Genomic DNA, 13,178 nt, shown 5'->3' on the forward strand with positions numbered 1-13,178 from the left:
GGTGGGCAGACAGGAAGTCCATGGGGGCAGCCCTCCTCTGCCCTGCGGGGTGCTGTGAGCCAGGGGCGACTTGAGGGCCGTGAGCTATATGCTCTGGCTCGTCATGGAGCATCTGAAAGAAGGGCCCACTTCTTGTTCTGGTTTCCACAGAAGATCGTTCCTTCCCGGCCTCTGCCTTTGCTCCAGAAATGCCCTGCCCAGGCCCAGGGGGTCACTGAACCATGGGCAAAGGTGCCACCATGCCAAGCCAGTGCCAGGGCTGCCCACACCTGCCAGGGAGGGCACTGCCCACTGAGGCTGCCAGCTTCTTCCCTCAGGGGAGAGGGAGTGGTTCTATACCTGCCTTGTCTGGCAAATGATCGCAGCATGGCACGCCAGGCCAGGGGCCTCCTGTCACTGCCTTCGCTGATGTGGGGGTGCCAGTCAACACAGTGCCTCCCCCACCCCCGGCCATCTCCCACTCATCCCCCTGGTGGGAAGTATCATTGCACCTCATGTGCCTGCGGGTCAACATGACTGCGCCTGAGCTCTGGGGTCTGGCAGCCTGGGAGGACTCACTGGCACTTCCTGAGTGCTGTTCCTGCTGAGAATGTGCGTGCCCTGGTGGGTGGGCACCTGGAGTGTCCCCACCTTAGAGAGGGGAGGACTGAGGCTGCCAGCAGGAGGTGAGTGGGCTCTTGTCTCTGAGTACCCCCAGCAGAGGGCAGAGCAGAGAGACATGTACTAGCTGCCCCCCCCCAATCCCCACCCTGAGCTGATGCTTCAGGAAGGAAGGCAGTCATGGGGGGTGGGTGCCCACCACACTGGAGACCCCGCAGCAACCTCATCCCCACTGCACAGATGAGGAGACCAAGGACCAGAGAAAAAAGGGGGCTGGTGGGCCCAGCCAATACCAGAGCCAGGACTTCTGACTCCAGTTCCCTGGCCTATCCATGGAGCAGCAAATCTACTTGTACTGATAGGACCCAGGGCAGCACCATGGGTTAAGTGTGGGGCTGCTAACCACAAGGTGGGCAGTTCATACCCTCCAGCCACTCCGAGAGAGAAGGATGAGGCTGTCTGCTTCCATAAAGATTGACACCCTCAGAAACTCCCAGGGGTCACTGAGTTGGGATGGATTTGATGGCAGTTGGCTTCAGGTCTGACTCAGTGCCATCGTGTTAAGTTGATGCCCATGCACAGTGACCCTGTAGGACAGGGTAGAACTGCCCTTGTGAGTTGCCAAGACTGACTTTATATGGGAATAGAAAGCCCCATCGTTCTCCAAAGAAGTGGCTGCTAGTTTTGAACTGCTAACCTTTCTGTTAGCAGTCCAACAAGCAGCCAACAAATGTATTTGGGACCCCTTGATGGAGCCCTGATGATGTAGTGGTTGCACGTTGGGATGCTAGCTGCAAGGTCAGTAGTTCAAAACCACAAACCGCTCCACAAAAGAAAGACTGGGCTTTCTACTCCCATCAAGAGTGACAGTCTTGGAAACCTACAGGGCAGTTCTACCCTGTTTTAGGGTGGCTGTGAGTCAGCATTGACTCGATGGCAGTGAGCTGAGTTTACCAACTAGAAGAACAAACAGGCTCAGTGCCCTCCCTGGCGATTAAAGATTTTTTAAGCTAGGCCAGCACCTACCCCAGGGGGCCGCGGTAACCCACTTTGTAAAACACCAGATAGAACTCAAGTTCCCAAGAACCGGGCGACCCAGCCAGCATCTGCCTCATCTTTACAAAGTGTCTCTTTCGGTTTCTTCCAAGGCGTTATCTTATCAGTGATTGTCTCAACCGACCCCCAGAAGCCGCCTTTCCTGCTAATTCTGGATGCCAAGAGCTTCACCGAGCTGGCTCGCGCCTCTGTACAGGTGGACATGCACCTGGACCTGCACGGCTTGTTCATCCCGAGCTCAGGGGAGCTAGCATCCGACCAGGAAGCCCAAGCCGGGGCTCCTGACCACGCTGCGCCCCTGCATGCCTGATGACTGGGAGGTGCCAGACACCTCTGACAGGAAGCTTGGGTTGGCTGCATGAGTGAGTTTAGAGCTTGTCAGTATCTTGGTTTTGTTTTAACCGCGAGAGCTCCTTGGAGGACCAGCCTCATCTGTATCGCTTAGCTCCAGCTCTGCTAGGAAAGCCCCTGGCTGTGAATCAGAGAGAGAGAGAGAGAGAGAGAGAGAGAGAGAGAGAGAGAGAGAGAGAGAGAGAGAGAGAGAGAGAGAGAGAGAGAGAGAGAGAGAGACATACACACACACACACACACACACACACACACACACACACCCTCTTCCCTCCTCCCCTCCCTTCCCACTTTGACTTCCCTGACCCTCTCCCCTTCTTCATCTCTCCCTGACCCTCCCTCCCTCCTAAAAGCTCAGAGGGTCACTTGGAAGTGCCAACTTCTGAGCCAGGCCCTCAATGCATTGTGTGGCAGGAGGCTGTCTTGCTCTGTGGGCATCCGTGGAAGTCACGGCATGAGGCTCCATAATAAAAGCTTTCAAGTCCGGTCAGCCCAGACATGGTGTTTACACGGTGTCCGCCTCTGAAGTCCTCCTAAGGCTGAGACACTAGAGCTGCCAGCTGCTCCACGTCCCGGCACTGGGACCGACCAGCTGGGTGTGGGAACCGCCTTTGCAGCAGAGCACTAGCCCGACCAGCCAGAGTTGAGGACTGCAGTCAGGGCCAGTTACCCAATAGGCAAGGTAAGAATGGGTATGCGTGAGCTTCCTAGCGCTCTGGTGGCATAGCAGGCTACACACGGAGCAGCTGACTACAAAGCTGAGCGAGATGAGGCTGTCTACTTCCTTCAGGGGACTCAAGCCTAGGAAAGGACGGGGTGAGGATGACGCGGGGCCAGGCGCAGTTTCTTTCTATTGGGCGCAAGGTCACGGTCGTCGGAACCAACTGGATGCCACCCAACAACAACTCCCGAAAAGATTTACAGTCTCAGAAACTCCCGAGGTAGAAGGTCCTTTTGAGTCAGAGCTGACTCTGGCATTGAATTAGTTTTTGAGTTTTAAGTGAACTGTCTTGCTTTTTATCTTTTTCACTACATCCCACATTATGCTTCTAGGTCAGGCTGGTATCTGGCTACCCACCCGCCTCCGCTCACAATCAAAACGTCTTTTCAGATTGACATTCCCAGATGGGGATGGCACGCCCAGCCAGCAAGGGAGGCACGGGCTGGCTTGTGCTTCCTTCCCCGTCTGTAGTGAACAGTTTCACATGCTTCTCACCACACACTTCCAATCCGACCGCTCCGTCATCACAAGCCAGTCCGCACTTCCCCCAGGGACTGGGCCCTTCACCCCTGACTGCAGCCTGGGAGTGAGTCCCTGGGGCAGGCTGGCACATGGACTCATTGCCTGCCACGGGGACCAGAGCTGTGCCTGTCACCAGTGTCTGTCCAAGCTCGTCGACAGGGCTGCAGGGTCTGGGATGGAGGAGGAGGAGATGGTGGCAGCCATGGAAGAAGCTGGGAATAAGCCAGAAGCATTCCCGTGAGCAATGACATGTCACCATTTGCAGATCAGCGGGTGCTGGGTGCATGGGTTGAAGACCCAGAGACGGATCCCCAGGTGCCTGTGTCCCAGCATCAGGGGGGCTGGTCTTTATATGCTCACTCTGCTCCGAGCCTGGGTCTCCTGTGTCCCCCAGGGGGGCCCAGCGAAGCTCCTGGAGCAGTGCCTGCAAGGGCCCAGACGGGGCAGGCTTCTCCAAGGTGGTCTTGGCTGCTGTCCTACAGCCACCACCAGGCAGCCCCACTTAGCGTCCACTGAAATGCAGTCTCCACGAGGGAAGGAAACTGGCTGTGGATAGTTAAACGTGAGATTTTCATTGCGATCATGGTTGATCCACATGCAGTTGCAAGAAATCACAGAGAGCTCTCTCTGCACACACACACACACACACACACACACACACCACCCCACCCCACCCCCTGCCCCCAGTGGTAACATTTTGCAAGCCTCTGTGTAAAGTCAACACCAGGACACTGGCATTGCTACAATCCACCACACTGGTTCAGAGTGCCCCACTGGTACTTGTACTACTTGCCTGTGTCTTTTGTACTCTATAACGTCATCTCGTGTATATATTCCTGTATCCTCCACCACAGTCAAGTTCACCAGTTCCTTCACCCCAAGCATCTGCAAGGCTCTTACATATAATCATACCCACCTCCTTCCCCACTGACCCATTTTGTCATTTCCACCACAGCAGAATGGGCTTCCTCCCACCGCAGAATTCCTTGACATCACATCCAGGCTGTGACACGAGAGGTACGTTTGATGCCCTGCTTTATTCTCAGCACCAAGGGCACTGCCTGGTGCGGCTCAGGTACTCAGCAGAGGTTTGCCAAGTTGACAGAGCCCCACCAAAGCGATGCCGTGCCATCACGTAGCAAGAGCCCGTGGCGGGGCTGCCCCAGGGAAGGTGGGGAAGAGGCTCCTACAGTCTCCCCATGTAGTTGCCTCTCTGCCACTCACATCTCTCCCGTGGTCCCACCCCACCCTGGCTTATCTGCCCCACTCAACACACAGACCGCGGCGATGGAAGAGCATAGACCATCCACTCTGCCTCAGAGACTCCTCTGGGAGTCCCAGCACCTGCGGTCTGAGAGATGGGCCGGGGGTGGGTGGGGGGATGCGTTTACACATCGGAGTGTCTTGGAAAAGCATCCCCAAGGCCTGCATCTGTGTGGCAGAGCAAGAAGTGCTCTTCCTCCCTCCCCTCCTCTCCCCACCACGCCCTGCCCCTCCCCCTGCCTTCTACTGAATTCCCTCAGCTTGCCAACCAGTGCCCAGGTTCTGCGTGGAAGACAACCATGCCTGTGGTTTGTGTGCTTTGAGAGCGCGGGTGACCAGACCAGACCAGTGAGGAAGCCAGGCACACCAATCCCACTCTGGCGGTGTCAGAAATACCAAAGGTCAACGCCAGGACAGTTGAAGGGCCTTGATCCCTGGTGCCAGTACTCCAGGGGGCTGGGTTGCTCAAAACCCCACATGCACTAAGAGCTGAGATCTGTTTTTGAAGGGGCATGGGGGGTGGGGTCTGTATTACCCTTCATATGCTTCGTGTGGGTAGGGTCTCTGACCAGGAAGGCCTGCAGGGGGAAAGGAACCACCTTGCATGTGTTCATTGCTTTGATGGAGCATTCCACAAGCACCCGGGCAGGAAGTGCTGGGGTACAGTAGGCACCCAAATGCGTGTTGACTCGGTGATGCTTTCCGTCAGCCCAACCACACAGTCACCATCATGAACTCTCGGTGGCTGAGTTTTCAGCAGGTCTTTGTTTGTTTAGTTAGCTGACCATGTTAAGCCCTTGACCCTCGCAGGGACTTTCCTTCAAAGGCCTGTTATTGTGGCTGTTCACACATAGCCCCGACAGACTTCTGAAACCAGAACCGTTTACAGGAGTAGAAAGTCCAGTCATTTTTCCTGGGAGCTGCTGATGGCTTCGAACTGCCGATCATTTGGATCACAGCCCAACCCGTAACCACTACACCCCCAGGGCTCCTTTCCCCACCCCACCCCCCAGCCTTCTCTAGTTCCACTGTTTTTAGGAGTAAGCTGGGTGTGCTCTCAGCCATGGAAAACGTCAGTCCTTCACACTCCATCAGCGAGATCAAGTCGCATTTGGTCGGTCCATCCTTCCCAACCAAAGGTCCCGAGCAGCAGGCTGACCTCTCTGTCACCAGTCCCCGTGCAGTGCAGACACCCCTGATGGCTTCTGAAGCTGTTCAGGGATTCTGGAGGCCATTTGGAAGTGACCGGGAGAAGTTGTCTTCCCGTGGAAAATCAGGACATGCCAATAGAGAACCCTTCACCCCATGCTCCCCTCACCACCCAACACTGATGACACACTTGGCCTCCACACTGGACCCTCCTGAAGACCATCACACATACACCCCCCACCCCACCCCACCCCACCCCAGCTGCTGGACACTGCAGGGAACACCCAACAAGAGGGCAGGCATCTCCCTGAATACCACAATCAAATCGGGACGTGGGTGCATCCTGTTTGGGCAGGGTGAGAAAGAGAGGCCCTCTTCTTCCTGGTAATTAGGGCAGGTTTCTGGAGGGGGTGGGACTGCAGCCGCAGCAGAGTGGTCGGAGGGAGCACCTGGCACCGAGCGGGCCCCTGCAGGCTGAGGTGGCGCTGGGGCCAGGCCTGGGAGGCGGATGTGGGCTAGCAGGACCGAGCAGGTGGAGAATGGATTTCCTGAGTGAGGACAGTGGAATGCAGAAGAGAAATGGGGGAATGTTTTGTTTCCTGGTTACAAAAGTCAGGTGCAAGGGGGCGGGGGTGGGTTCCCAAAAGTTCTTGGAAAATGGAATTCAAAGATCATGGAAATTTCCCACAAGCTTTTAGAAGCCCCCACCCCCTATGACAATTGTAGAAAATCTGGGTGAGTTTTTGAAAACAGAAAGATGACACGTGTATCATCCTATCTCTAAAGGAAAGCTACGGACATCATCCTGGTGGGTTTAGGTTTTTCTGGAACTTCCCTTTTGCGTCTCTGCGCACTCTGACATCCTAGTGATCAGCTGAAAGCAGACAGGCCCAAGCCAACACTGGCAATGAGTGAAGTCCGACTGACTGGCCCTCGAGGACAGGGCGGGACTGCCCCAGGAGCCCCCGAGGGGTCATCCCGACAGAAGCAGGGTATTACATCTTTCTGCGTGGAGGGGCTAACGGGGTCCAACCCTTTCCATCTGGGCACCAGCTCAATACTTCACACGTTGCTCCACTAGGGCTCCTTGACCCTCCTTCCGCAAAAGACCGCAAGCCCACTGCCAGCAAGTCGGTCCCAACCCACGATGTTCGGCGCCGTCAAACCAAGTACGTTCTCCCTCTTCGCTGTCTCGCAGTCAACAGAACGAAGCAGACCTCCATCCTGCACCACCCTCGCACGTGACCGGTGTGAGCCCACTGTTGCAGCCGTGGTGCCCACCCGCCTTGTCAAGGATGATCTTTTTCACTGCCCCTCTACTGTGTCGGGCATGATGTCCTTCTCCTAACACCAGGACACCGTCTCACCATCCCTGTCTCTAAGGAGCATCCTGGTTGTGCTTCTTCCAAGACACAGGGGCTTGTTCTTCTAGCAGTCCATGGTACTTCCGGTCGTCTTCAGCAGCACCGTCACTCAAGGGCACTGGTTCTTCAGTCTTCCTTATTCCCATGCCCGTGAGGCCATGAAACATGCCATGGCATGGGGCAGGCACACCTCAGTCCTCAAAGCAGCCTCCTTGCTCTTCCACACTTTAAAGAGCTCTTATCCAGCAGACTGACCTCACACAGTGCATCGTTTGATCTCTGGACCACTGCTTCCATGAGTGTTTATTGTGGAGTCCAGCAAGTTGGCATGCTTGACTCCTGGCCCAATTGTGCAGATTTGGGCTTGTTTCTTTTTGCAATATATAAGTTGTGATCCGCACCAAAGGCCGCAATCCTTGATCTTCAGCAAGTGCTTCAAGTCCTACTCACTTTCAGTGAGCAGTGTGTCATCTACATATCACAAATCACAGGAACCCTATCTAGGGGTTCTGAGCCTGTAGATATTTAGAGGGGCAGACACCTTGAACCTCAAGCCTTGCAGTTAGGGGCCCAATGCCAAGCTCACAGTGCCCCCACGGGCCCTTACAGCCTACCCACCAGCTTGTAAAAACACACAAGCCTGTCACCAGCATTCTAACTCGGATCAACTCCATGTGCTACAGAGTTACAGAGGGGTCACCCACCTGTTTGTGTGGGGTTCCCCCCTCCCACCCACATCATCTACAATACAAGCTTTCCCCCAGGCCATTAAAGTCACTCTGATGAGTGCATATGATGCCATCCTTGGGACACAACAATGCATCGGCCACTCTGTTGCAGTTGGACACTTAGGTTGTTGAGGTAGTTTATTGTGCCAACCTGGCTGATAAACACATGTGGGGTTAATTGAAAGGCAGAGGGATAAATGGCTTGGTGAGCCTTGCCTTTCTAGTTCTCGGGTCTCTTGTTTGTGATGGTCGGACCAGGGTGCAGCTGCTTTAGCCAGTTCCCTGCTTCAGCTGGCAAGGCTCACTTCCTGCAAGACATCCCCAAGGAGAAGCCGCATGGTCCTACCCCGATGCAGCACTGGATCCTGAAGCAGCCGTGTGGAGACCCCTGCCAGCGCTGAGATGCTTACACATTCACTGATGCGGCTTTCCTCCTGCAGTCGGCATCATTGCATGTCTTTTGTGAGATGGAGGAGGACTTTGTGGATTGGTGTTGGACATAGGGGCTAATGTTGGACTTGTGGGTTTCAGTAGCACTGGGTTGGGATGTTTTCTTTGATATGCACTTAACCTTTATATAAAACTCTCTCTTACACATATGAGTTTCTGTGGATTTGTTTCTCGAAAGTACCCAGACTATCGCAGTTGTTTCCTTGCTTGGACTATCAACAGTCACCCATGATCCATCACTCTGTCTGTGTCAGATGCTAGCACTCACTCCCTGCCCGTCGCATGTCTCCCATTGTCGTGCTGTGGCCTTCCTGGGCTATGTTCCCAAGCCAGTCATGTGGCCTCAACCAGGAGGAGGAGGCTTCGGGTGTTCCCTGTAGGGGCCAAAGTTGTTTTTGTTTTCGTTGTGGTCAATAAGAATGTGCCATGTCAACACCCTTCACGTGTACACTCCTGTGGCATTAGTTATGCTCAGCACACAGTCCCGCCTTGATAGGCACGCCAGGCGATGCGCATGTCCGCATGTAAGAATCACAGGCCAGGTAAGAATTAAAACTGGCCTCCTTACAGAGCCCTCTCCATCGGCTTCTTCAAGCACATCCCAGGGCTGGCATCAGTTTTTAAAGTAACAGCTTGTTTAAGAGAAACCTCGCATGTCATAAAATTCACCCCTGTAAAGTGTTCAATGCTGTGGGCTCATAGTACATTCGGAGCTACACACACCTCGCCACATCAGTTTCAGAACTCGTTCATCACCCCTACAGGAAACTGCCCAGAGCAATGACGAGGGAAGCAAACCAAAGTCGCATGGAGGGAATTAGTCTAAAGGACTCGTGGACCACACACACTCCAGCCGCCATGACTCTGAGACCAGAAAAAGTAGATGGTGCCCAGCTGCCACTACCGACCCCTCTCAAGGGGGTCACAACAGGGGGTCCCGGATAAAGAGGGAGAAAATGAGGACAGACGCAGAATCATAAAACAAACATGAGGCTTACTGGTCTGATAGAGACTGGTCCATCCCCCGGGACTATGCCCCTTGGGCACCCTTCAAGCCTAGAATGGAACGTATTCTCCTCCATCAACCTGCAGCAAAACAACAGGCCTGGGAGGTGAACAATTACACCCGGGAGGGACGGACTCCTGAGAACAAGCCCACCTGGAGGCAGGAAAGGATGGGAACTGAGGAGGAGTAGAAAAGGGGAAGGAGGCAGAGGGGAGGAGCCCTATCCCCTGGTGAGGACTGCAGTCAGTGCCGCAAGACACAGCGTGGCGGCATCGTTGGTGGGAAACCAGTTTGCCCTGGAAGCTCACCCTTACAGCAGTCCAAAGTTCAGTTGTTAGAAACCACATGCCCAGGACCCTCAGGCTCCGTTCTGCCCTCCCCAAGCCCGGGGAAAACACAGCTTTCTGCCCCTGGAGTTCCGCTGTCTAGAAAGTACACCTAAATAGAGTTTTGCCATTTGTGGACTTTTGTGACTGGCTTCTGTCACTAAACACAACGTTCTTGAGGTGCATCCATGTGGTGGCATGTTTCAGAACATCGTTCCTTCTCATGGCTGCAAAATGCCCCCTGTGTGGCTACGTTGCTGCCAGGTGCCATCCACAGCGACCCTGTGCCCACCCTAAGGGAACTGCACGGTCCTGGGCCATCCTCACAACACCTGTGCTGGAGCCCCTGGCTGCAGCCACCACACCAACCCATCTCAATGAGGGCCGGCATCCTCATTCATGGTCCCTCTACCACACGTGACGGCCCTATTTTTGGGCTGGACCACGTGTGAGTTAGCATTTGTTTATGTCCACATTCTGGCTACCAGGTATGGCCCTGCTGCGAACATCTGTGTACATTGTACACGCTATGTGGACGCATGTTTTCATTTCTCTTGGGATAGACCTATGAAGAGGAGGCCTGGTGGTGCAGTGGTTAAGCCCTTGGCCATTCACCGAAAGGTCGGCGGTTCGAGCCCGCGGGAGAAAGATGAGGCAGTCTGCTTCTGTCAAGATGTACAGCTTTGGAAACTCTCTGGGCAGTTCAGCTCTGGCCTCTAGGTTTGCTGCGGTTGGAATCTATTCCGTGTGTGTGTGTGTGTGTGTGTGTGTGTGTGCACATTTCTGAGGAGCTGCTAGGTGGCTTTCTGAAGCAAGCAGCCACACCATTTTGACATCCCCTTGGCATTCTGATTCGCCCGGCTCCTCCCAGGCTCTTGTTGTCTTCTGCCTTTTCTATTTCTGCCAGGGCAGTGGGTGTGAGCCGGTATCTCCTTCCGGTTTTGATTTGCATTTCTCTAAGGACTAATGAGGCAGAGATAAGGCCTTCTACTTGCATCCAGAGTTGCGGTCTGGAAACCCACGGGGGCAGTTCTGTCCTGTCCTACAGGCTGGCTGTGAGTCAGAATCAACTCCAGGGCAGGGAGCTTTTTGAGGAGGACTAGGGATGTGGATGATCTTTTCCTCTGCTCTTTGGCCCTTGGTAGGTCTTCTTTAGAGAAGCATTGTTTACATCCTCTGCCAGTTTTCATTAGAGTGTTTGTCTTTTTAGGGAGCTCTGGTGGTGGAGTGGCTTAGGCCTTGGGCTACTAGCTACAAGGTCAGCCGTTCAAAACCACCAACTGCTCCCAGGGAGAAAAGGGAGGCTGCTTGTGCCCACATACAGTTAGTCTCAGAATCCCACAGGAGCAGTGCTACCCTGTCCTGTAGAGTCACTATGAGTCGAGCTGTCTTCCACAGGGACTGACAGGGCTGGCACTCTGAGGGGAGGCAGGAGGGGGGGTGGGCAGCCCATGGAAAGCACGGATGACCTGTAGGTCACCTTGATCAGATTCTGTCTTCATTCTGGCTCTTGGTTGAGAAAAGTGGGAGAACTGAGACTGAACTCCCATTCTTTCCATTGTCACCGGAGTCCCTGTGGAAGGGACGGGGAGGGCCTCGTCTCCTGTGCACTCTCCCCAGCCCCTGACTGCCTGTGGGCAGCATCTGAGTGTTCTTATAGCAAGGTTACAGCAGCTAATCATGTGTTGACCGTTCATAGCCTGCCCAGCTCTGTGCCAGGCGCCCTGGCGGCACAGTGCTTATGAGCTGGCCGCTAACTGTGAGAACAGCCCTTCCAAATCACCAGCCGCTCCGCAGGAGGACGGCGGGCCTCGGGGCCCACGGGACTGCTCTCCTCGGCCCTGAAGGGTCGCTGTGGGCCGACACCAACTCCGTGCTCCTGGTCCTCGCACACGAGTGACACACACTTACGCTGTGTGCGCTCAGATGTGCGTGTGCGTGTGCGTGCACACTGCAGCCCTTGCATGTTAGCTTCCTCTGAGCATCATATGTGGAGGTGCATCTCTGTGGGCGTGTTACGTGCAAGCGACCGTAATCCCCCACCCTTCTGTGGGCGGAGAAATGGAGTCTCCAGAAATCGAAGTCACTTGCCCAAGAGAGACGTCAGGGCCAGCTTTATGGTTGGAGCTGCCTCCAGCTTACGCAGTGGGGACCCAGTGGGTGCCGAAGAGGAGAAGCGGGGTTCTCCTTCCACCACCCGAGTGTTGATTCCCTTCATGCCTCGGTTTCATCATCAGCAAAATGGGTGCAGCTCACAATGGCCCAGTGTTTCCCTACGTGGGCGATGCTGCCCCGCCCCCGGGGCGCTGGAACCATCCAGGGGGCTGTCAAGCAGAGGTTTACACTTGTTCCTGCCTGATGTGTACTCCGGGGGGCTCTCCGGTTCCACTGAGTCCCTCGGGGGTTCCTGCAGCTGGAGGAGGGCTCAGGATGCACCCGAGGGACATGGAGGGGCTTCAGGAACCGCAGACTTGCAGAAAGTGCTGGCAAGTGTCCCTGTGTGTGCCAGCTCTCTCAGATCCTGTGGCACAGGATTCAGATGAACCAGCAGAGCTGGGCTTGGGAAGGAAAGACAGGACTTTGAATGGCAAGCCCCCCGCTCCCCACAACTCTCTGCCCTGCCCCCCTGGGGGGGGGCTGAGTGAAAGACCCTGAATGGGTGCTGGCTCAAGTGCCAAGGTAGCCGACCTCAGCCCTGCAGCGCATGCCTCTGGGGTTGCTTCCAGGAGCCCTGGTGGCAAGCGGGATAGGCGTTGGGCTGCTACCCCACAAGGCCAGCAGTTCAAGCCCACCAGCCTCTCTGCAGGAGAAAAAGGAGGTGTTCTGTCCCTGTGAGGACTAGCCACCTTGGAAACCCACGGGCATGGCTGCAGTCTGTCCTGTCAGGTCCTTGAGGGTCAGAGTGGACATAGTGGCAGTGAATTTGGGGTGTCCCTTCAAGCCTCAGGAACCGGGGCCGCTCTGGGGTCTTGAGCATCAGGATGGCTCTGTGTGTGCTTCAGGGGAGTAACTAAGCTGTCAGTGATGACCCAGAGGACAGGGACAGTGTCATCAGATAGGTTTGTTCCCTGCACCCTTCCCCCCCACACACACCATCAGTATAGATGCAACCACAGAAGCAACAAAGCTTTATATGAAGCACACACCCTCACCAAAGTCATGAATAAACTGCCGTCCGAGAGCTCAGCGACTGGCCCGTGGTCACACAAGGAGACAGTAGGGGAGCAGACCAGGAAGTGGGAACCTAAGGCAGGCTGATCCCACCAGCCACGTTTGTCAGTGCTGTCCACCAGAACACTCCCACTGGCAGAGAGGAGGGCGCCCACCTGGCCTTGGTGGGCGGGGTCGAGGAGCCCACCAAACAGCACTGTGCTGGCTCATGTTTCACCTTAAAATGCACGCAGGGCTGACAAGGTACCCGGTACTGTGCCACCCAAGACCTCAAACCTAACTGCCATCCATTCGATTGTGACTCATCGAGACCCTGTCAGACAGGGCAGTGCAGCCCCTGTGAGTTTCTGAGACTCTTAAAATCTCACACCGCTGATCTTGCGGGAGCTCAGGATGCCATTAGGGCTCCTGGATGCTCACTCCTGCCTGAATGTCAGAGGCTCTCCTGCATGTCTTCAAGGGCAGAGGACACTT

At 55.2% G+C, this 13,178-nt stretch overlaps 1 protein-coding gene across 1 annotated transcript in view; it reads left to right on the forward strand.

The window, feature by feature from the left end:
- The window catches only part of BCO1 (beta-carotene oxygenase 1), a 36,882-nt gene extending 33,928 nt beyond the window's left edge, over positions 1–2,954 (forward strand). Inside the window, exon 11 of the mRNA XM_075536739.1 lies at positions 1,749–2,954. Within this exon, the coding sequence (XP_075392854.1) occupies positions 1,749–1,966 (218 nt within the window). The 3' untranslated portion in view covers positions 1,967–2,954. The remainder of the gene's footprint in view (positions 1–1,748) is intronic.
- Positions 2,955–13,178: the final 10,224 nt, after the last annotated feature.

This window comes from Tenrec ecaudatus, chromosome 18, assembly GCF_050624435.1.
Source record: "Tenrec ecaudatus isolate mTenEca1 chromosome 18, mTenEca1.hap1, whole genome shotgun sequence".
Classification (NCBI taxonomy): domain Eukaryota; kingdom Metazoa; phylum Chordata; class Mammalia; order Afrosoricida; family Tenrecidae; genus Tenrec; species Tenrec ecaudatus.